The sequence below is a fragment of the Saccoglossus kowalevskii genome, chromosome 7, assembly GCF_978046115.1.
Source record: "Saccoglossus kowalevskii chromosome 7, keSacKowa6.1, whole genome shotgun sequence".
Taxonomy (NCBI): Eukaryota; Metazoa; Hemichordata; class Enteropneusta; family Harrimaniidae; genus Saccoglossus; species Saccoglossus kowalevskii.
The window spans coordinates 18,422,211-18,444,536 of NC_140647.1; the positions used below are offsets into that span (position 1 = coordinate 18,422,211).

At 34.9% G+C, this 22,326-nt stretch overlaps 2 protein-coding genes across 2 annotated transcripts; one reads left to right on the forward strand and one right to left on the reverse strand.

The window, feature by feature from the left end:
• Window positions 1–879: 879 nt before the first annotated feature.
• Window positions 880–8,626, reverse strand: LOC146740562 (E3 ubiquitin-protein ligase Zswim2-like). The gene is made up of 9 exons (XM_085501212.1): window positions 8,040–8,626; window positions 7,480–7,844; window positions 7,099–7,341; window positions 5,786–5,870; window positions 5,380–5,507; window positions 4,854–5,022; window positions 4,280–4,629; window positions 3,497–4,079; window positions 880–3,079 (listed from the first exon to the last, which is right to left on the reverse strand). The coding sequence occupies exons 1-9, from the start codon at window positions 8,187–8,189 to the stop codon at window positions 2,885–2,887; spliced, it is 2,268 nt and encodes a 755-aa protein (XP_085357338.1). The 5' UTR covers window positions 8,190–8,626; the 3' UTR covers window positions 880–2,884.
• A 234-nt stretch (window positions 8,627–8,860) lies between these two features.
• LOC146740563 (protein FAM221A-like) lies at window positions 8,861–16,236 on the forward strand. The gene is made up of 6 exons (XM_085501218.1): window positions 8,861–9,203; window positions 9,816–9,989; window positions 10,361–10,551; window positions 13,446–13,658; window positions 14,417–14,631; window positions 14,747–16,236. Exons 1-6 carry the CDS (start codon window positions 9,124–9,126, stop codon window positions 14,813–14,815), a joined length of 942 nt encoding a protein of 313 aa, XP_085357344.1. The 5' UTR covers window positions 8,861–9,123; the 3' UTR covers window positions 14,816–16,236.
• The last annotated feature ends 6,090 nt before the right edge of the window (window positions 16,237–22,326 follow it).

The window sequence follows — 22,326 nt, forward strand, 5'->3', positions numbered from 1 at the left end:
TACCGGTACTCTGATGAATTTCAGATCTTTCCCAGAAACCCAAAATATTTGAATTAACCTTTAATGATAGGGAACAGATATTTTGCACATGCACGACACAAAGACCACAGTCCTTGTGAAACTAGTTGTATAGGCAGTTCACATTGGTAGACTTTGACCCTTATTGCTGTGATGAATAGATCATTGTCACCTGCGGCAACTTTTACTTGCACATTTTGTTGGTTGATGCCTTATCTATGTAACAACTCTATTCCAAAATGTTAGTGATATATATATATATATATATATGTATATGTGAACACTTTTATTAGTTCCCGTTCAAAGTCCGAAAACGGGGACTTATAATTCGGTCTCTGTCGGTTCGAACTACCCCCCCCCCCCCCCCCCGCCTCGCGCGCGGGGGAGTTTTAATTTTATGATGTAGATAGGCAAGTGTAATTCACAGATAGATCACCATTGTTTGACACCCCCTGCCATGTGAATTTGAATTAGAGGCATGACAAACGTTAAATTGTATTCAACACATTTTGAACTGATATTTGAGGACACTGCCTTCACCATATTATTCAACACAAGAGGGCACTTGACTTATACAAAGGGTCTATTCGCCACTTTAGTCCAGAACTAACAATACAATTACAAAGAGTTGCAATTGCTGTATTCCCTATCCCAGAATCTCAAATTCGGTCATTACTCGTATGTCAACATTGTAAGCCCCATGTAAAGATTTATTGTTGGGCACCATGGCAACAAGCATTCATATTCATGAAATGTATGGTAATGTAATTTTAGTGTCTCATTCCCATCCTCAGACTTGCTTTTTCGCACACATACTTTAAACAATTTTAGCAAGTGCAATAACATAGACATGCACCTCAATTTGTTTTACTTTCACTTGTCATCTATGTTTTTCTTTGCTTTATCTTAAACCGAAGGGGTCGTCATGCAATAAGTGTTCGAATTTGATGTAAATAAACAATCTGTTGTATTTGCCACTTGGGACTCAAGGACAAGCTCCTGACAACCCCTCCATTTTAATATGACGAGCACAATAAGAACTTTCAAAATTTTACGGGGACTATGTCATTTTCAATGGCTTGTAGTTTTGTCATTTTAGCCACTATTAGCACCAACCCGCGCGCAAACAAAGGCGCGTCTTATAGGCTAGTCCATATTGGAAAACTCGTTCTTTTAATATTGGCCAAATGCCATGTGAACTTTATAAAAAATAACACATTCAAATTCTAAAATATAATTATATTAAAATTACAGATTGCACTGGAATGTACATTGTGAAAATTTGCCAACAAAATAAAAGCAATGGATGTGTTGCTATACAAGCCAAGTAAATTATGGAACATGACAAGTAGTTTGCTAATATTGCCCAAAGATACATAGACATCTTGATTCTAACGTATTCCCGCCTGTTCACTGAATAGGATTTGGGATGACCCTTCAAGGTCGAACATCCTGGCATTTTTTGGGGTGTTGTCCTTTTAACAGCAATAATTTTTAATATTTATTGTAACTACGGTACGTTTTTTTCGTGTTAAATTGTTTGTCTTTATTGGGCATTTTTTTTTTTTGATAAAATGTTTGAGAAATTGATAGTAAATTTACTGTATTAGTATTTATGGAGTATTTGATGCAAACATGTAGCTGAAACTGTTGAATATATAAAGTCAATCAGAGTAAAAAAAAATGTCTTAGAAACAACAAATTCGTACAAAACATTGCTACCGCAAAATTTTTACAAGGGTAACAAAAGGTATTCCTTGAATAAAACTTGTACATTATAAAACCTTAAATAGTATCTGTCTGGATACTATTTAAACAATAGTGTAGTTCAGACGGATCAAGAAAACTTAATAAAAATATCGATTTTTAAATGACTTAGTTTTAAAAAATTTTCATGAAGCAAAGTGGAGAGAACTTAAAATGAGTTGTTGCCCAATTAGATGGTTGGTCTCTGTTCATTACCATTGTTGGTTATGGCGTATACCCAGTCAACATAATAAAGCTGGAATTCTTTTTTTGAGATGCAATCTGAACAAAAACCTATTTTTTTTTTTAAATATTGTTTACTACTCCAAACTGTAAACCCAATCTGATTACGATTTAACAAAATCTTGAGTTTGCAGAACCATGGAGGTAATAAGAGGTAATGGAGGTATTACCTCCATGGCAGAACACATAACAATATTTGTTAGATGAAAAATCAAAACTACTTACCAGTATGCGCATATGCAGTGATTGTTATTTTACATAGCAAAACAACCAGTGCACATGCAGAGCTTCATCGAACAATACTCTATAATGTGTGCTACAAGAACAGAGTGTTATTGTGATAAATCTTATTCCAATGTAGTTGCCAATGTACACTATAAACAAAATTAATCAAAGAAACCTTAGAAACAACTCGCATGTACTTAGGTTATTGGAGCATAGAGTACAAATAAGCAATATTTAACATAATTTACAGGTTTAATATTGGTCTCTTAAACCAGATGTCTGTCCGCTAATAAAACTCTGCTCTTTGTAATGAGCTACATGTACAAATGTACTTGAAAGCAATCATACTTGAAGTACCTATATATATAGTTTGCAGAAAATTTATACAAAATAGGTAATTACTTTGCATGGGATTTAAACCTTGAAATTAACACATATCAGATTTCAATGAAACTACTTCATTTGCATAAATTAACCAATTTTAATATGCATGTTCCATAGATACCTCCAGTATTACTCATCAAATATGAATGAAACTTGCTACAATTTGGGTTTTAAATAAGATGTTCATGGAGGTAATGTAAAAGTTCTTTTGTCAACGTCTTTCTGAATTCAAGCTGTCATTCTTGAAATATATATCCAGGATGTATAATTAACTTTGATGTCCATGTATGGAAAGTGCACTTAGTCCATTAGCAGACAGTATATCACTATTGCCCATTCCATTTGCTGTGGCTAATCTGTTCATCACTGTTGGTTTTCTTATTTTTCTAGATCTTGTGGTGCTTGTATTTTGTTCCTGTACCAGCCCTGCATGCCCAGCACCAAGGAATAGACTCTCTAGGGCCTGAAATAAACCAAATTCAAACTGTATATAATCTTTAGTTTGATTTCTCTTCAGGAGAAGTTGAGTCAGATTATTTCATCTTGTGTTAATATCAAAGTTAACTGGTACTTTGTCCTATTAGTGCATTCTCCTACATAAATGATAGAGGTGTGTCCATGGTAGAAATATGTTGTATTTTAATGATCCAGTAAACAGTAAATACAATGTTTGGTTCATATGCACTTCTATTAGAGAATTGAAGAAGAGTGAACATTGCTTGTTGGATATCAACATCAACAAATGCGCATTGAAACAAAGTAATTTTGTTTTATATACAAAAAACGTTTCTTCCCATAACCATAGACCCTTTTTAGGGTCTATGCCATAAGATTATGTTATGAGCCAATTTTTTTTGTCTTGTATGAAAATTCTCCTTACCTCAAGTCTTGCAGCTGAACTTGGTCTTTCAAGGGACCTTGCTCTTGTACCACTAGAACTTCTCCGCCTTATTTCTGCTGCTTGTCTATTTCTGGCTCTGCCCCTTTCTCTGACAGCTTCTCTGTCAAGAGTACCACTTGGAAGAGGAGGTCTGGTTTGTAGACCTGAAACAGACTGTGTTTGCTGCCTGCCTTGCAAAGGTGATATCAATTCTTCTCTCTGCATTGGGATTGAGGGCCTGCTATCTGGTGCGGGTTGTATACTTGATGGTTGTGGTCTTCCTCTACAAATTGTCCTGTTTGCTATCAGTCTTTCAGAGAATCTCTCCCTGATGACGCCATCAACTAAAGGCGACAACTCTGATATATGCAGCATTGGTATAGACGGAGCAACAGGTATCCGCTCATCCAGTCTCCTTCCACTAGATTGGGTTTCTTCTCTTCGTGGAGGATTTAAATTGCCAATTCTGTCTCTATCAGTTAGTCTTGTTGGAGTGCTGTTTCTCCTCCTCGGTGGGGTGCTACCCCTTCTTCTCATGCTCACACCCGACGAGCTGCTAGTGCTTCGCAGTAGTTCTTGTGTCCTGAAAAGAAAGAATCAGTTATTCGGATGCAGTGACAAAAGCGGATTAAATTAGGTGAGGTACTCATCCTGGTTAATGTACCACATGAAAACTATTAATCAAGGTGTAGAATTGATGTAAGATAAGTAGATTTGTTAACAGTGCTACATGTAGCAGGTAAAGGACTCGCAATGTTAGGTGTGAAAACATATAAATATTACCTTTGTGGTGTTGATTGTCTAGAACCTAAACCAGAACCAGTTAATGTAAATGTGGATTCTAAGCCTTCATGTTCACTATCCCCACTGGCCTCACTGCTATTTACTCTTGTGTTCCGAGCGTTGGGCAACCCACCAGCTCTTCTGCCTGCAAACCCAATACCAGGAATCTCTAGTTGCAAGGTACTACCAGTACCTTCAGCGCTTTCCTGTGGTCTGTTAGCAGACTGTCTCTGTCTTTCAGCTCTGGCATTCTCCACCATGGTTCTGATAGCAGCGTACATATTCATACCATCTACCGGACAGGTGGCGTGTTCATGTAACAACCACTGATCAAGACATGTCCAGTGAAACTGAAATAGAAATCATTTTTCACATCAGACATTACAATTACTACAATGTTTGACCTCAGCAATCATGGGTTTCAAGAATAAATTTCAAAGGCACTGCTATCTTGAATGGAAGAGGTATTCTTGATATGTGCAAAAAATCATAACAGCATTCTTAGCATTATCAGCCCAGCAGTACAAGTTTTTAGTTCAGTCACACACTTCCACCATAATAGTTTTGTTCTCACCTCATGTTTACATGGCAGTTTCTTGACAACTTGTCCCACAGAATAGGATCTAAGGCATATTCTACACTGGGCACCAGGAGTTAATAATAAACTACTCGGCCTTATTGTATGTTTGGCTAATGACTGTACCAAGTATTCAGGAACAGTGGTGGCATTCTCTGCTTCGTTACTGCAACATAAATGTCAGTCAGTCAGTAAAAATCACACATACCATCATGTTGCTATATGTATTTCAATTTGTTAGGTATTATGGCAAGAGATGTGTAATATTGCACAATAATTCCATGGACAAAAACTTTAAAAGAAGATAACAAGTAAAATTTTTTCAAGTTAGGAAAATTCTGTAGAAGCAATCATTTCATTGAGATCCTTATAACAGCATCACTAAATAACTGCTGGGAGAATTTTAAACAAGAATGAACTTAATATTGGTAGTGGAAGTTAAACCTCACATTCAGTTAAAGTACTACTACCGGTAGTTTCATGCAATACAAAAGGTTGTATCAATGGGTAGTTGGCACAGTACCTGTCTAGTTGTAGAAGCATGTCATAATCATTATCGGTAATTTCACGGTTTTGTAAAGCACTAACAACAGCTGAGGGTAATACAGTGCCTGAACCTCTTTCTGCTGGCCTCCACCTTTGGTTGGATTTCTGTAAATAGAACGTGTGAAGTACAACATTATTTTGAAAATAGTTTTAAAAAGACACATTTATATAGCATGCAAAACATGCGAAGTGCACTTTTCAGCAACTGAATGTGATATTTATAGCAGGCAGTTCCCCCAACTCAGAACTGAAGATCTTCCAATTCATAAATCTTTAAAACATGCTGCAAATAGTAAAAATTTAGCAATTTATTAAAAACAAAGAATGTGAATTCACCAAATGATATATTGGTACTGGGCATCACACTAAAATACAAATCTTACCTGTCTATAAACAAATGAATGCTGTGTATGTGTGTCAGTATTAAAACATCCCTGACAGAGACAGTAGTCAACACAGGTCGTACACCTACAAATAATGAAGCACAGTGATGAACAAAAATGAATTTCTTCAATAGACCAACTTTAATGTGGATCTATAAATTTTTTAAAAAGTATGCATGAACAGGCCATATTTACTTGTCTGCAGATTGAACACAAAACTGTATATTCCCATTGGCCAAGTTTTTAGCTCCAATGTCGACTTTGTCGAGCGGAGCTTATCATATGAGTGATTGTCCGTTGTCGTCAACTTTACAATTTCAACTTCTTCTTCGAAACCGCAAGTCAGAATTTTTTCAAATTTTGATATGCAAGTACCTTGGATGGTTCTTTCTCAGATTTGTTGATTTTGTAATGATATCTTTAATTCTCTAATTTTGGTGAATATTTTTGTCATTTTTGGTAAAAAATGATATTTTCGACTTCTTGTTAAAAAACGCATGTCCAATTGCTTTGATACTACATATATAGGTACTACATGTGGACCTCTCTCAGATTTGTTCACTTCGTGATGATATCTTCAATTCTCTAATTTTGATGAATATTTTTGTAATTTTTGGTAAAAAGTGATATTTTCGACTTCTTGTTAAAAACCAAAAGTTCAATTGCTTTGATATTACATATATAGATACTACATGTAGACCTTTCTCAGATTTGTTCATTTCGTGATGATATCTTCAATTCTCTAATTTTGGTGAATATTTTTGTCATTTTTGGTAGAAAGTGATATTTTCGACTTCTTGTTAAAAACTGCAAGTCCGATTGTTTTGATACTATACATATTGTTCAATTTCTAATGATATCTTCTGTTCTTTAATTGAAATGTGCATTGCTAACAGCGGAGCTATCTCAGCCGATAGACTGCTTGTTAATAAATATTGTTGAGTACAGTTCAGGTGTAACCGTTTACAGTAGCTGCTAAATAAAACTAGCTAACAGCCAGTTTGGTGGTCAAGTTACACTCAGACTGCACAAAATAGACAGAGCCAAATTTAGTAGTCATATAATATCACTAGGTAAAATAGATAGCAGCTTACAAAATTATCAAAACATGATGCTTATTCAAGTTCAAATAAGCCCACATTACAACATACAGTGCTAATTGCTATAAAGTATTATTTACACCAATCTCGGTATGTAAATTAGCACAATTTATACTCAGTGGAAAAGTGTTTCAAATGCAGTGCAATTTATAATGGTGTAATGATGAGAAGAGGATGGATGGAGTATACTGGTACATTCATTTGTATAATTACCTGTAACATTTTCCTTGTAATGGTGACATCTGACAACGTTTACAGACTGATCCAAGGTGTAAATCCAACCTCTCAGCTCTTGTTTTCCTGAGGGATGAGTTCCTGTACTCAGACTCCAATGCCTGAAGTGGTCCAAAATTCTCCCTACATAGAGGACACTGTATGGTCGTCTCACCCTGTGATTTCTGATGCTCAGCCCATACCTTCATACATTTGATATGGATACTCTTGGCACAACCATATCTGTGGGGAAAAAAAAGATGGTTTAATCCTGTATCTTACATACATTTAGGCATCAACATTTACTTACATTGCGTTATATAAAAAATAAAATAATAGTTCCCTAGATTTAATCTTTATGCTTTACAAAAAAGCATTTACCTGCAGTAAGTGACTGGTTCATGTTTCTCCAGTAACTCATCCTGACAAATTGGACAGACATCATCTTCAGTAATCGGTCTTTGCTCTAGCATCAACTTCCCGTCAAGACCAACTTGAGTAGGGGTGCCTTTATCAGCATTTTTTGCTTGTAAATAGCCTTGTCCCCTCCGACGTGGATCTTCACGCTGTGTAACTCCTCGCAGTACCTGATTGATTTCTCTTTCAACAAGTCCTTTCTGAAAAGAAATTTCATTCTGGCGGGGTACACGAAATTTCTTTAAAATAACCCAGCAGATGTGTTGACAAATATCCTTATCTGTTCGAAAGTTTTTGCAAGTACACGAGTGTGGATCTCCAAGAAAGACCTGTAATAACAAATGAAACGTGTCTCGCTGTTAATTTAACGTATCATACCATTGTATGCAGAAACAGGTCATATGTCATATTTAACATTGCATTATTAGATGCATACATGTTTTAGTCAATCATTATTGTTTGTGTTATGCACACTTTGCATGAAAAAATTGAAAGTATGAATTTATTTGTTCGTATTATTATACCTTTAGTTTTCCCTTTTCACCTTCTTCCTTCAGTAAAAATCCAGTTGGACCAATCTCTCTCAATATGTACATGGTAGCTCTCTCTGCCTGGTCCTGTCTCCAGCTCACAAGGTCGGTGACTGTCCCCCTCCATGCTACACTACGCGACATAACGGCAAAGATGACAGCTCAGATTTTAGAATGAACGCCCAAAATTAAGTTCACTTGGGGTTCAAGTTCATTTCCAAAAAATCAAAAACTTTACTACCAAAGTTTAAAAGAATTATAAAGGCATGTATTACGTGGTTACATCCATTATATTATATTGAAGCGATGCGTCGTAACCTTGGCAACACTTATTTGTAAGATCTGCCATGATGTTGATAACTCATAAATCGGTTCCTGGCGATCGTGATTCAACGAGCATATCGCGTTCCAATGTAAAAGCAGGAACGACTTTCAGTAGTTTGAGAGAAATTTTGATTTCAAAGAAAATAAATAACTGACGAGATGTTAGGACGGAGTAAATTACATTGGACGGAATTGACGAAACAGCGACGAGCACAGGTTATTTACACGGCCTCCTCCATTTTGAAATGTTTACCCGCCTCGTTTTGGTGATCACTACGTTACTCGTTCGCAAGAACCATTATTATGTTTCATATATTATGTTCCCAGTATCTAAAATTAAAGGTCAATAATTCTGTGATTTACTATGTACGTAAATTTTACTCATTTTTATATAAAAGACATATAAATTAATATTAGATTATACATAAAAAGGTGTGATTAAACAATACATCAGAACAAGGATAAAGATAATTTCCTTCTCGACGGCGGCCATTTTGACGCTAATTTGGTTGCCAAATAATAGACGATCTCGGAGGTTAGCCGTTGCATATTGATTTGTGTTGATTTAGGCGACTGCTAAGCGAACCTTGACGCATCAGACTATTTCCGAAGGGCTCACACAGGTCCCTATTCAGTTAAAACGTGACAGTTACTGTATTTTGAGCTAGGACGGGATGAACTCGATGTTATTTGAGTGACCGACTGCAGACATTCATTCGCAACTCTACATTGTATTCAAAATACAACAGCAATTATGGCTGATGATCGACAATATCATTTGAAATTTGACAACTCTGCCGGCGCTCACGTTGACGCTTATTTAGAGTACAAAAGGTAAGTTATGACCTTATAAAATAAATGAATAAATTTATTTATTCATTTATTTTCATTCTTTAATTCACTTATTTATTTCATTTCAATGGTACAGTATTATAAACAGTTCTACGTAATGGCATTTTTTTCTGCTGTTGAGAAGTACATCGTTTGATATCTTTGGCACTGATGAATTGATATCATGTGTTTGTTTTACTTTAGTTTAAAATATTGAATATCAAAACAATTTTAAATATTTTTGTTTCTGGTTATCATGTGTTAGTGTCATGTCACAGCGTTTTTTAAAAGTTTTTGTCAAAATTTTATCATAATTTTGAATTAAAATTAAAATTATTTTCGTTTTTTTTAAATCACCATAAACTTTTTTTACTGGGCCAAAAACAAATATATTTCACTGAATATGAATTAAGGTTGTTACAAACTTTATTATTACCCAACCACGTAGGGCCAATGTTACATTCCGGTAAATATTGGTTCCCAACACATGTACTAGCAGGATTTGTGTCTCCCCCGTGAAAGGTCATATGCTTTGAAGGCCATTATAGTTGCAAATGGCTTGTGGTTCATATCTGCTTTTAACATATCCTATGCTTTTGTTTTTATTGTGAGCAGAGTTGTTGGCGAAGATGATGGAGGAAAACCATTCACTCCCAAGGAGTATGAAAAATACAAGAAAACAGTGGTTGCAAAACGAATGCAAAATAGATTGTTCGTAAGCTGGACATCACCTGATGGTATGGACTGTAAATTGGTCGGACCCGAAACGCCATGTTTTTGTACACACAGGTGAATGTTTTAACTTTACATTGTTCTTTCAACTCTTTGAATGACACCTAAATTATTTTTTCAAGATTTGTTTAAATGTTGAATAGACTTCTTTAAAGTATATAGGTGTGTAGAATAAAATTGGTTTTGATGTTATTTTAAAATTATTTGTTAGACTGGTTTTATTGCTGTCAGTGTATTTGTCACTTTATGTGATGTTAATTAATTCTGTCATTTTGTTGATTCACTAAATATGGACATTGACCAGTCAGCTGTTATCAAGCTGTTTAATATGCTAGTGGTGGTTTTCACATTTTTTATTTTATTTGAATAAAAAAAAATGAATCACTGCATGTCTACACATTAAGCCACCATTGTGTCTCCCATGACAGGTACAAACAACACAAGACTGATTTTGATGAATTACCCACAGAGAGACCAATTCATTTACCGTGCAGAGTTAAAGGATGCAAATGTCGTGCATATCACTACATTCCATTGAACGGCAGTCAACCAATCAGATGTCAGTGCAAACACTATACAGATGACCATTCTGAACGCAAGCCATACAAATGCCAAAAAGGTAACTGTAATGTACCGGTAAATTGTATTGAAAGTGATACAAACATTCACATCACTCACAAAATGTTGTCTCCTGAAAATTAAAACAGTAGCATTATACCAGATTTGCTCTATTACAGGTACGAGTACATGCATTCACATAAATTACACAGGTGTTTCTATTGTCAAAATAAGTAACATTTTAATTATTCCTTATACACCAAATGTAATTAGTCCCCGTTCGGACGAAGTCCGAAAACGGGGACTTATAATTCGGTCTCCGTCCGTCCGTGCGTCCGTGCATCCGTCCGGAGTTATATCTCAGAGTCCCTTGGACCGATTCCGTTCATTCTTTGCATGTGCCTAGTACTTTATGTGGGACATATGCACATGCAGTGGTTTAGCGATTCGATTCAAAATGGCCGACTGGCAGCCATCTTGTTTTTCGAAAATGTTGTATTTTGGACATGCTTTGTCAGTTGTCATTCAAACTTGGTACATAGATTATACATGTTAGGATACATGTCCATGATGGATCAAAGATGGTCGACTGGCAGGCATCTTGTTTTTTTTTTTTTATGCGGTATCTTGGACGTGCTCTGTCAGTTTTCATTCAAATTTGGCACATACATGTACTTTATACATGTTAGGATGCATATCCATGACAATTTGTTTCAAAATCTGGTCAAGGATGGCCGATTGACAGCCATCTGACTTTTTGGCCTTACTACTATATTTCCACAATTTATGTACCATTTTCATTCGTATTTGGCACATACATCATACATATCAGTGTGTTTCATAATCAGATCAAAGATGGCTGAATAACGGCTGTTTTTATTTTGGCCATATTACTATGACATGAAACATGTGTTTTGATGTAAATAAACAATCTGTTGTATACGCCACTTGGAACTCAAGTTTCAAGGACACGCTCGCGACAACCACTCTGCTTTAATATGACGAGCACAAAGAGAACTTAACGGGGACTGTGTCATTTTCAATGACTTGTTTTTGGTTAATATGAGCTAATACAGCATGCCATAATTTTGTAGTATTTTCCATAAAAGGAAATGCGAAATCCAAATATGGAATGATTACAAACGTAAGTGTCCTCTAATAATAAAAACAAATATTGCTGTGCTCGGTCGATACTCCCGCTGTACTGTCTTCGTGCATACTTTAAAGTATCTTCGTAATAACCTTATAGTGTAATGGATTATTTGGTAGTTTTATAACCATAGGCAGACACATGCACAGGACATAATATTTATCAGTAATATTGGTCATTGCGAGTGTACAACCAGTAGTATTGTTGGATGGACAATATACACCGTACTGATGGACACGATGACAAAAGAAATCACACTGACAATATGTGATAATAGGCTGTGTTGTTATCCCTCACAAGAAATGGTCATACTTTAATGAATTCCTAGACAAGAGAAATGTTTTATCAGTTATTTTTTTTTGTATGTAGTCCTGTAGAATATATTTATTTATTTTCTTAGTCACACAAAAAGTAAATTTTCTATTCAGTAAATGCAAGGAGCTGAAAATACAGTTCTTTTCACTAACGCTGTGAATGCCAATAGGTGTGCTATCACGTTACCAGGCACCTCGGACAGGATGTTGAGTTTAGTTTTTGGTAGCAACGCCCATACTTCAGACTATTCTTTTGTAGGTGGTCTGTAGTAAACAGTCTCTTTGTTCACCACAATGGGTTTAAAGTTTTGATGTTGATAGCCTCATATTGCCAACAAATCACGTAGGCTTTGTACTATGACGATCAATGCGTCCTGTACCCTTCCCTACCAATAATACTGTAATCAAGATAACAATTTTTATACGTTTTAGTCTGAAAGAATACGTTTTTGCAAATCTGCTATTGACAATTAAGTGAGTGAAAACTGGAATCTTTATTTAAATGTCCATATGGATAGGGAATTTCTAGTTACTTGTCCCAACTAAAATCTACCTGCCAGTGACTGATGAAAACAGTAAAATTATTTATTTTCACTATTTTGATGTTTCAAGCATTTTTACAGAGTGTTAAGTTCACAAACTTGTCAGACAAACAATGAGTTCTATTATTATTCTACATGTCACATGAATTTAATTTAGCAAATTTTACTTATCAACAAAAATACCAAAATTAAACAATTAATGCATTACAGGAGGTTGTAATGTTGACCGTTGTCATAACCCAAATATACCTTACATATGGCTATATACTCATAATCTACTCTATGATATTCTATGATATCTTGGTCACATTTCTATCTGGTATTTATGGAATTTTCTAAAGAGACTCAGATGAATTGAGTTTATTACAGGACACTCAATAAACCTTTGACTTCATCAAACTCATTTATTGAACACAGTGCATACAATTTGTGTTATGGTCTTTGACCTGCCAAAACAGATAAAGATCTCTTTTCATTTAGCGTTAATGTAATGGGTTATTGAATGTGTAAGTGACTCTTGGTGACAAAGTGGAAATGTATCCTCTGTGTATTCATTTTAAAGTAGAATGCAGATTTTACAAGCTCCAAAAAAGAACAGCAGGGATGATATTTGACTTTCAACTCAAACTTCCACCTAACTTTGTAACCATTCTGAGCAAGCACCTAAGTCCCCCTTTTTTTATATTTTCCAACATTTTTATCGAAATCTGTAGCCAATATGAATAATTATAGAAAAATACATAAAAAAGTCAAAATGTTAGCAGGTAAAATTTTATTGTACAAATCTTTCCAAAAAAAAAAAAAAAATCCATTGCTTATAGTCCCAATACAGCTAGGAAGATCAGCTAATTTGTTACTTGGTTATCCAACTGATGGTGATTGATTGAAAATACACTAATTGATGTGGTAGTATGATTGATGTATCTTTTAATCGTTTCTTTATCTACAGGTTCTGGTTGTATCTGTGCTGCATTCAAGAGTTCTTTCACTTGTAGCTGCGGCCAACCAACCTATGTACATGAGACTATCGTAGAAACAAAAGATGAGAGACAAGCACGTGGTCATCCCGTGGGATATGATGTACCATACGCTGCTATGGGAGGATTAACAGGATTCAGTTCACTAGCTGAAGGGTATATGAGATTAGATGACAGTGGGGTTGGTACGTCTATTGCCAAATTTATATTGCATGCTACATGTACCGAATCCGGTAGATTAATCTAGATATAAGTGGGCATTGTATGGTCGCATCCAAGTATTCTCTAAGACAGACCGGAAACGGAAACGAGACAAAAACAAAAGATTTTTCAAGTTAGCGTGGGGGAAATAACGTTGCTAAGTATTATCGTCAGGGAAAGCTATTGTTTAAGCTAGTCTGTGATTGGTTGCTGGCAATGTTTGGGGGATTTTGACCAGTTTGTGACGTAGGCTTGTCTTAGAGAATTGAAGAACAGACATACTGTATTTGTTTATTGCATTACCGTAGTAGCGCATGCACTTATTTAAACTATAGAAATATTTCTATGGTCAAAATAAGTAATATTTTAATGTTTCAGTATACAATAAATGCAATCATTCATTTCAAAGATGTTGAAACTTTCAATAGCATGCAAGCGAATGAAAAAAAATTATCCTTGTCACAGAACGTTCTATGTTGCTAAGATGGTCACCAGTGTATCATCTATTCCTAATTCTAAGCACTCTACTTACACTGTTTAGGACAGGGCCTGGTTTAGGAGAGTCTCGACAATTATCCTAAAGTACAGTTTTATGACAGTTTTCGATCTTTTTTTTCACCGTGATAGTTGCCAGGTGGTGGAAATACTTGGTTGTCTGCCCAGAAGATTGGATGTGTTTTGTATGATTTAGATTACTGTATATGATTGATAATTTGATTCAATGTTGATAATGATGTTTTAGGTGCTCCAGATGAGGAGTGGCTGAACCAACCTGTTGGGGCCTCCGATCACCCATTCCTTAGAATGCATGCAACTGCTATTAACCGTTTGGAAGGTGGTCCACAACGGGGGCAGATAACATCTGGTGAAATGGATAAACTTAGTGACCAGATGTCGCACCTGAAAAAACCTGGTGAAAGTGACATGGATTTCTATGAAAGGCGATATCAAGAACGAGTAAGTCTTGCACATTAGATTTCTCGCATTGACTCAGTGATTTGTTCTGTATTACAAATTTCTTGTTGATTTGAACTCTATTATATGTCTTCTCATTCTGTTTTTTGTTTTTCAGAAAAAAGAAGAAAGACTCAGAGCGCGTCAGGCCCCAGCATTGAAGTCAAAAGGTTCGTCTAGGAAGTGAAAACATCCATAAATAAGTCTCTGAGTCAGCCAATAGTTAAAATAGTGGTAAAATAATCATATACCACAGTGTTTTATGTTTAGAAGTAGGCCCGGAACATGAATAAGACACATTTTGGGTAAATCCTGCTGTCAACTGAAATCGGCAATATTTTCCAATAGGAACAGAGCGTGTTCAATTATTAAAGTCAATGGGATCATCTAGGAAGTGAAAACATTCCTATATAAGTCTGAGACTCAGTCAGAATAGTGTATTGAAATATATCAACTGTCACATATACTGTTATTGCAATGATTTTAGATTTATTATGATGTATATTTAATTATTTTTAATTCACACAAAATGAGATGATTTATTAGTTTTAATACAGTAAAAAAATTCATAATTGACCTAGTTATGTCCACCACCTTCTCATGCTGCTCAACATTGGGTGAGATTTAGGGAAGGGGGGAAGGTTATACATCATTCATGAAAATTAATTTTTCGTTATAACTCTGAATATTTATAGTAAAGAGAGCAGATAATTTTATATGATAAAGACTTCATAAAAGCAACTATAAGGTATAAGTAATAAATGATACATTGTATAAATATTTAGATGTGTAGACCACTAAATCTGCACATGGTACACCATTGACTAAAATTGCCAGAAGATTATCATTGTAATAATCTTCAGTATTTTAAAATAAATTCAGTTCACATTGTATTTTTTTTTTTCAAAAAAAGTGACCAGTTTGTACAGATCTTGATATTTACATGAAAACTAGCAATCTTGTAGAGCATGTCTATTTTTTGTCTATTGCATATCACACCAACCACAATGTATATTTTGTGTTTTTGTTTTTATTTTTCTATCAAAACTAGTTTGAATAATTTATATAATCTATTTATAAAAAAAATTAACAAAGCAATGTTAACTTCAAGCTTTAATGGGTGGTAGCCGCAACAACAGTATGTATGTGTTTCATATGGGTCCCATAATATGCATACAAACTTGTGTGCCAAATGTATTTATTTACATATAATTTGAATGCATGTGGTGTTTCACTATTTCACTATTAGCGATGAATTAAACGTTACATTTGCCCCTTGTATAGTTTTTGCACCTTATACTTCTTTTTCAAGATTTCACTTCAAGCTGTACAACATTAATATTTATTGTTAAATATGCAAATGTTTCCTATTTGGAATATTGTTAATCAAAATACTAGTATTGTATGTTTGATAATTACAAAGTCCTATGTAAAACAGCTTAAAATACATGTACATGTAAGGTCATTGAAAAAAGTTTGTAACAGCGACAATTTCATTTGGGTCTTGAATACTAGTACATTGAGATGAGTTTTGAGAAATAATGTTCTCATGTTAATGTAGCGGGAAAGGTGTGATGATTTTTAAATAAATTCATTGTCTGTTCAAAATCCATGTTTACCCACAGTCTCTTTATTATTTTGATTTACCATACTATACCCTTTTTTTAGAAAGTCTGGATATATATCACATCATACATACTAGGTCATTAGTAGATTTTGTGGGGTCCAAGTGAGATACCGGGGGTAGTTACATTCATTATTCGAAGTGAAGAAAACATAGGAAAAAAATGTAGTGACTTCTGAATAGATTTATTCTATTATTTCAACAAAGTAGAATTGTACAATTTATTGATCAGTACAATGAAAGGTATAAAGCTATGGTTGGCTATTACATTTTTTTGATAAATACATTCTTAAGCAAAGCTCTAGCTTTGTGCCTTTGACTGTATTAGCCTTGTTTAAAAAATAATTTCATACAAAATGGTGCAAATTGAGGGAAAACCTGCATGATGCCAGTGATATGTTAAAGCGAGAGGGTCGTCACTTGCGCATGCACGGGAATTGAGTCCCAAGCGACGATAACAACACACACTAAAAACGCAAAGGCTCATGGGTAGACGCTTGTTTGTAAACAACGACAGGCTATGGCCATCTGGTGCATGCGCAGGTGAGGTACAAGGGTACATACTTTTTCCCACTAGTTTCCATATACCTACTGTATTATGACAAATGTATAAACCCACTAAATTATTGTGTTGTAATAGGGAAAATATATTATTCTAGAGTATTTGGTTTGGAAATACTGCAATAATCCCAAGGAATAAGCCAATGAAATGAAAAGATATACAATACCTACCGTTGGGGGCGCTCGTTATATACACTGAAATCTGGTCAAGAGATGTCCATACTAAGCAAAAAAAATAGGATGTACTATTTTGAGGTCATGATTGACAAGTCACTGTTCGATATTATTTTTATCCAGCAAATTCGCTGTAAAATAGTGACAATTTTTTTTTTCTATCTGCTCTAAATTGTATCACTTTGTCTTTGCATCTGAAACAGCACTGTCCGCAACTGAACAAATATGTTGCTTATACTAGGTAGTATTAGCTCATTATGTTAATTGGATAATCAATGTACATATTATTTTTTAACTTATTATGCAGAAATGCATCTGCATAATCAGTTGGCATGTATCAAGTTTCAATTCACTTGAATAAACTGTTATGTTACAAATCAAAATATAATAAAATAATTCACCTGTATGCAAATTGGATTATTAATATGCACATACCAAGTTTTAGTTGATTTGAGAAAACAAAAGATGCACAAAACATGACTTGATTAGCATGAAAATTATCTAATCATAATGAATGGGTTAATTAAATTATTGATTGATAAAGATGATCATAAAAGTAGGAAACTGGAGATGTCAAATGGAGAACCAAATGATAAACAGGTTCAGAAAGTGGCGACCATAAGCATTGCAGTGTGTTTATACTTCTCTCAACAATTAGTCTGATAATTCTAAATTATCTTCATAATAATTCGTTTTATTTATGAGTAGCGTGTACTTTAATCACAGTTCCTCTGTGATAGATGGACTGTGCTTTAAAGCGCGGTCGTCGTCGCGCTGTGCATGTGCGACATTTGTGTTGATAAACATTGATTTTCCTATAATCCAAGTATGAGGTTTAACCTGGGCTCGACTTGCACTGAATACCGCCAGTGACTACTTCGATACCTTCCAATCACCTAATTAAAACTTGGAAGCGCCTCAATTTGTACTCTTTGATCTGCGGAACAGTTAAAGGGCGGCAGTCCTGATCGATATTGGACTCATAGCGACGTATAGTACAACGCGTGTAGAATACATTGTTTATTTGCATGAAATTCGAACACGCGCTGAGCGACGACCACCGCGCTTTAAAGTCGCCATCTTTGTTTATATGAGACCATATACCTCGTGCATGCGTGGCGCAACGACTACCGCCCTTTAAAATACAATTCAAGGAAAATGTAACAAGAAACATTTTAAATCGGACTAACGAAAAGTCAAACTTAATTTCAAATTTTGCAAACGCCTTACCTTCACTCTTACCGGTATTAGTAGGATAGATCAAGAAAACTGAGCAGAATGACTCCATTTACGAATTCTAAGCAGTGTATACGGTTTTACCGGCATAGTTGGGCGTGATATATTTAGAATTTGTCACGCACCAATCGCAAGACTGCTTATAAACAAGAGCAGGGTCACGAATCAAATTACATGTAACTGTCAAAAAGATAAGATAGAAATTAATATAACTAAATCAAAATTAATAATATTCAATAAAGCAAATCAATGTCTTGACAAACTGAAATTAAAAAAATGAAAAGTTAGAAAAAGTAACTTTTTACACTTATCTTGAGATAACTATAACTGGTACATTAGATAAAGCACATCTAGACATGAAAAACGAAGCTTTAAAAGCCTGCTTCAAAATGAACCAAATACTTTTTTTTCGAAATCATGTATCCCATTGCAAAATCATCTAAAAAAATATTTTTATGTAGTAGTTGAACCAGTCTACGAGTATTTTCACTGTGCAGAAATTTTGTCAAGTGACATGATCACATTGTTAAACAAACGTAAGATATGTGTATCTTTGCAGCTGCTAAGGCACAAAAACAAAAATAAACTGAGAACGTACACTGACGTACAGAAAATTAAAAACATATTCTATATCGCTCTGCAATGACCAAACTGAGGATACATGTACATGTACTAAGTATTAAAATACCCATCACTTATAGATTGAAATGAGAAGTTACAATAATGTACCAATCTCTGATAGAAAATGTTCAGTTTATGAAATTAAAGAAACTGAAAACGAAGGAAAGACAAAGTTTGTCCAGAAAACACTTTACTCAGGAAATAATTATAGAGGATTATCAATTAATATTTTAAACAATAGAGATGAAAACATTACAAATGACGTAGCGAAACACAAATTATAACTGATTCAGTATACAAAAACATTCATCTAAAAGTGAAATGATAAACCAGCTGCTTCAGAAAATACAAATGAATCATTTCTTTATTGGGCGTCGTGTTTGGGTTTTCCTGTACTGTTAGTGCTCGTTTGTATAAAACCCGCAATATTATTTTTGTATAATACATTTGAGCTCGAGTGAGCTTTGTTTATTATAAGTACCACCGTATGTCTAGAATTGTATCGTGAATTAGCACTAAATGGCATTAAAAAACCATCATGATGTCACCATCAGTGTTCTGTGCAGTAAATATCAGGGGAATAACCGCAGAGGCTAAAACATCGTATACATATGGGTCTTTTTTTCTGTTCTGCTCATCACTTCATTGTTCCGTGGAGCACGGCATGGAGTTAAAACATATTTTTTTGCTCCATGATTGTTCGTCCACACAAAGTTGCATAATAAACAACAGACGGTACTAAAATGTTTGGGAGTGTCTTTTGTTTTCATTTTAATGCATGCAAGTACGTTTATCATTGAAACTAACCATCTTGAAATTTCAACGTATGGTGTCCGTGGAGAGAAGAGGAGAGGGATTTCTGACCGGATATGATATCCGAGCGGGCATACGCATACTCTGCATGGCAGCTCACAAATGTTTGTGATTTTTTGTGATGGGCTGTATAGGGATGCACCTTTTTCAGAAACGATACTTTGTGAAAGGGGTACTGTAAAATACTTTATTTTCGCTGAAAAGATTTTTTTAGTATTTTGTATGAGTTTATTTTCACTGATTTTTGACAAGTTGAATGTAAAATATAGGAAAAAGTTATACTTGCTGGATTTTATTTTCACTGAATCATTCCTTTAGCGAAATAGCGAAAATTAATTCCAAGCGAAAATAAAGTATTTTACAGTATTCATTTTCGAATTTGAACTGTTTTGGAAGGCATGGGCATGGCGGTAGTGGTGGCAAATCAATGTTATATTAACGAGGTTCATACATATATGTGTGGTTTTGATGCATTATGTAACGTTCCACAGTGAAACAAGATCATAGTGACACAAATCTGATATGTAGTCCCAAATACCACGGACTGGAATGTGATATCCTGGGCAAAATACATTGTATGTGTGGGTTGTAATTAAATAACATTGAATACACGGCAAGGTAAATACGTACTTGTTGTACAACCCACAGTCCTTCCATAGTCTATAGAGGGACTGTGTACAACCGTTGTATTCCATGCACGGAACTGACACACTCACATATCATACATTAAAGGTGCAATATGGACGAAAAAAAATAATTTTTAATATCGCTGTTTAACAATGCATTTTGATAAATACACTACAAGATTCATCACAAATTGAAAACTCTGTTCTTGTAGCTAACTTGTGAGTATTCGTTTGACCAAACAAAGAAATTCTCTAATACGCATGCGCACTGGATATTTTGGTACGTACTTTATTTAACAATCATTGCACATGCGTATTATTGGTTTTAAGTTTTCATCAAACAAATACTGTCGCGTGTACTGCAAACAAAACATTTTTTGTTAAAGATGAATCATAATTCGATCAGATCAGATCAACATTATAGATAACAAAATAATACAACTTAGAGGTTTGCATATTTGAATGAATTTTGCAGTCACCAGTGAATAATTTCAATAAATATTGTTCACTAGACAAAACAGAATTAGCGATTTATTTGCAACATAACTGTCAGACATTCCATCACATGGTGGTAAATTCCAACTCTGGTATACAGTGTTCTCCACAATCCAAAATAGCTGGTGGGCGGCCTAATTAGCATAAATTTGCATATTAATTTGCATGTCATTTACATACATCTTTCTAGCTTTTATGTCATGCAATGCAATACACACTAAGTTATTTACTATTCTCTTTTTAATTTAATTGAAACATGTTACAATTTTTTGAAATACAAACAGATTGGTCACTATTAATATTTACGAAATGCAAAAAGTTTGAAATCGATGATTTATACGTTCGCAAATTATTCTGCAATTCGAGTAACCAAGAGCAAGTACGAGTTATAATGTAGAAAATATACGAGGTGATTTGTTCCCGACGCCAAAACGGACGATTTGTCAAAATAAAACTCATAACATTTTTTATTTGTGGCATCAGTACTCACCCGTGCCGACGGACGGTAAGATGCATTTACGCATGTAACGGTCACGATACGTTGCGTTTTCACACGTTGTTTTGGGATTCAAGAAAAATGCTAGCAATCGGCAAAATAAAAGAATCTGCTATTTTCTCGAAAGATTAGACATAAAAAATGGATAAATGAAAAAAAGTACATGGAAAAGATAACTAAAATATTATTCAATTACAAATACTCGCGGTAAACTAATCCGGCAGCCATGTTTGATGTTTATTACCGCTTTCCGAATTCAGTACACGAACACCCAGAATGCGCTGCTCCCCTATGCAACTTAGATACTAAATCGTTACAGCGCCAACACCGGTGGGTGGCCGACGGTCGTTGAATGGGGTAGGCCAAAAGGTCACCAGTTTGCCTTCTCCATGCTGTTTTCACGATGAAAATCGAGCGAACGTTGTAAATACGGCTAGAATTTTAATTTTTGTTCGAGTTTACATGCAATATGCTAATATATTTGTTTATTTTCTGTGCATATACATTTCGTTCGTATTTAATTCTTTCTTTCGTGATTGGAAGACGATTATTAAAAATACAGCTGTAAATTGAAACCACTGTAGTTGTGTATCGTGCGTAATAAGTGGCAACAATGTCGGGCGACAATGAATTCAGGCGATTGACACATTGCCATGAATACACTTGATAACTGCTTGCAGACTTCCAGTGGTCATTGTTTATGTTTGGACTCTTGAAACAATAGCAAAATAAAGGGTTGGGCAACTACTCTTTTGTTTAGGCTTGGGAAGAACAATGCAAGCTTTTTACAAATAATTTCAGCTGGATGTACGTTGGTGGGCGGGCGTTGAGAGTTACTAGGCGGCCGTAAAACTTGATGGGCGGGCCGCCCACCTAAAACCCCTTGTGGAGAACACTGGGTATAGAACCAGTTTTAAATTTGTATTATGTATATTTCAGTTAAACATTTGCATCAGATGTAAATAGAAATTAGTTTTTCAATTTTCTGTAAGTGTTTACCAGTAATTCATTATGGATCTTTTTAATCAAAACCAACACTATATTTTAATTTC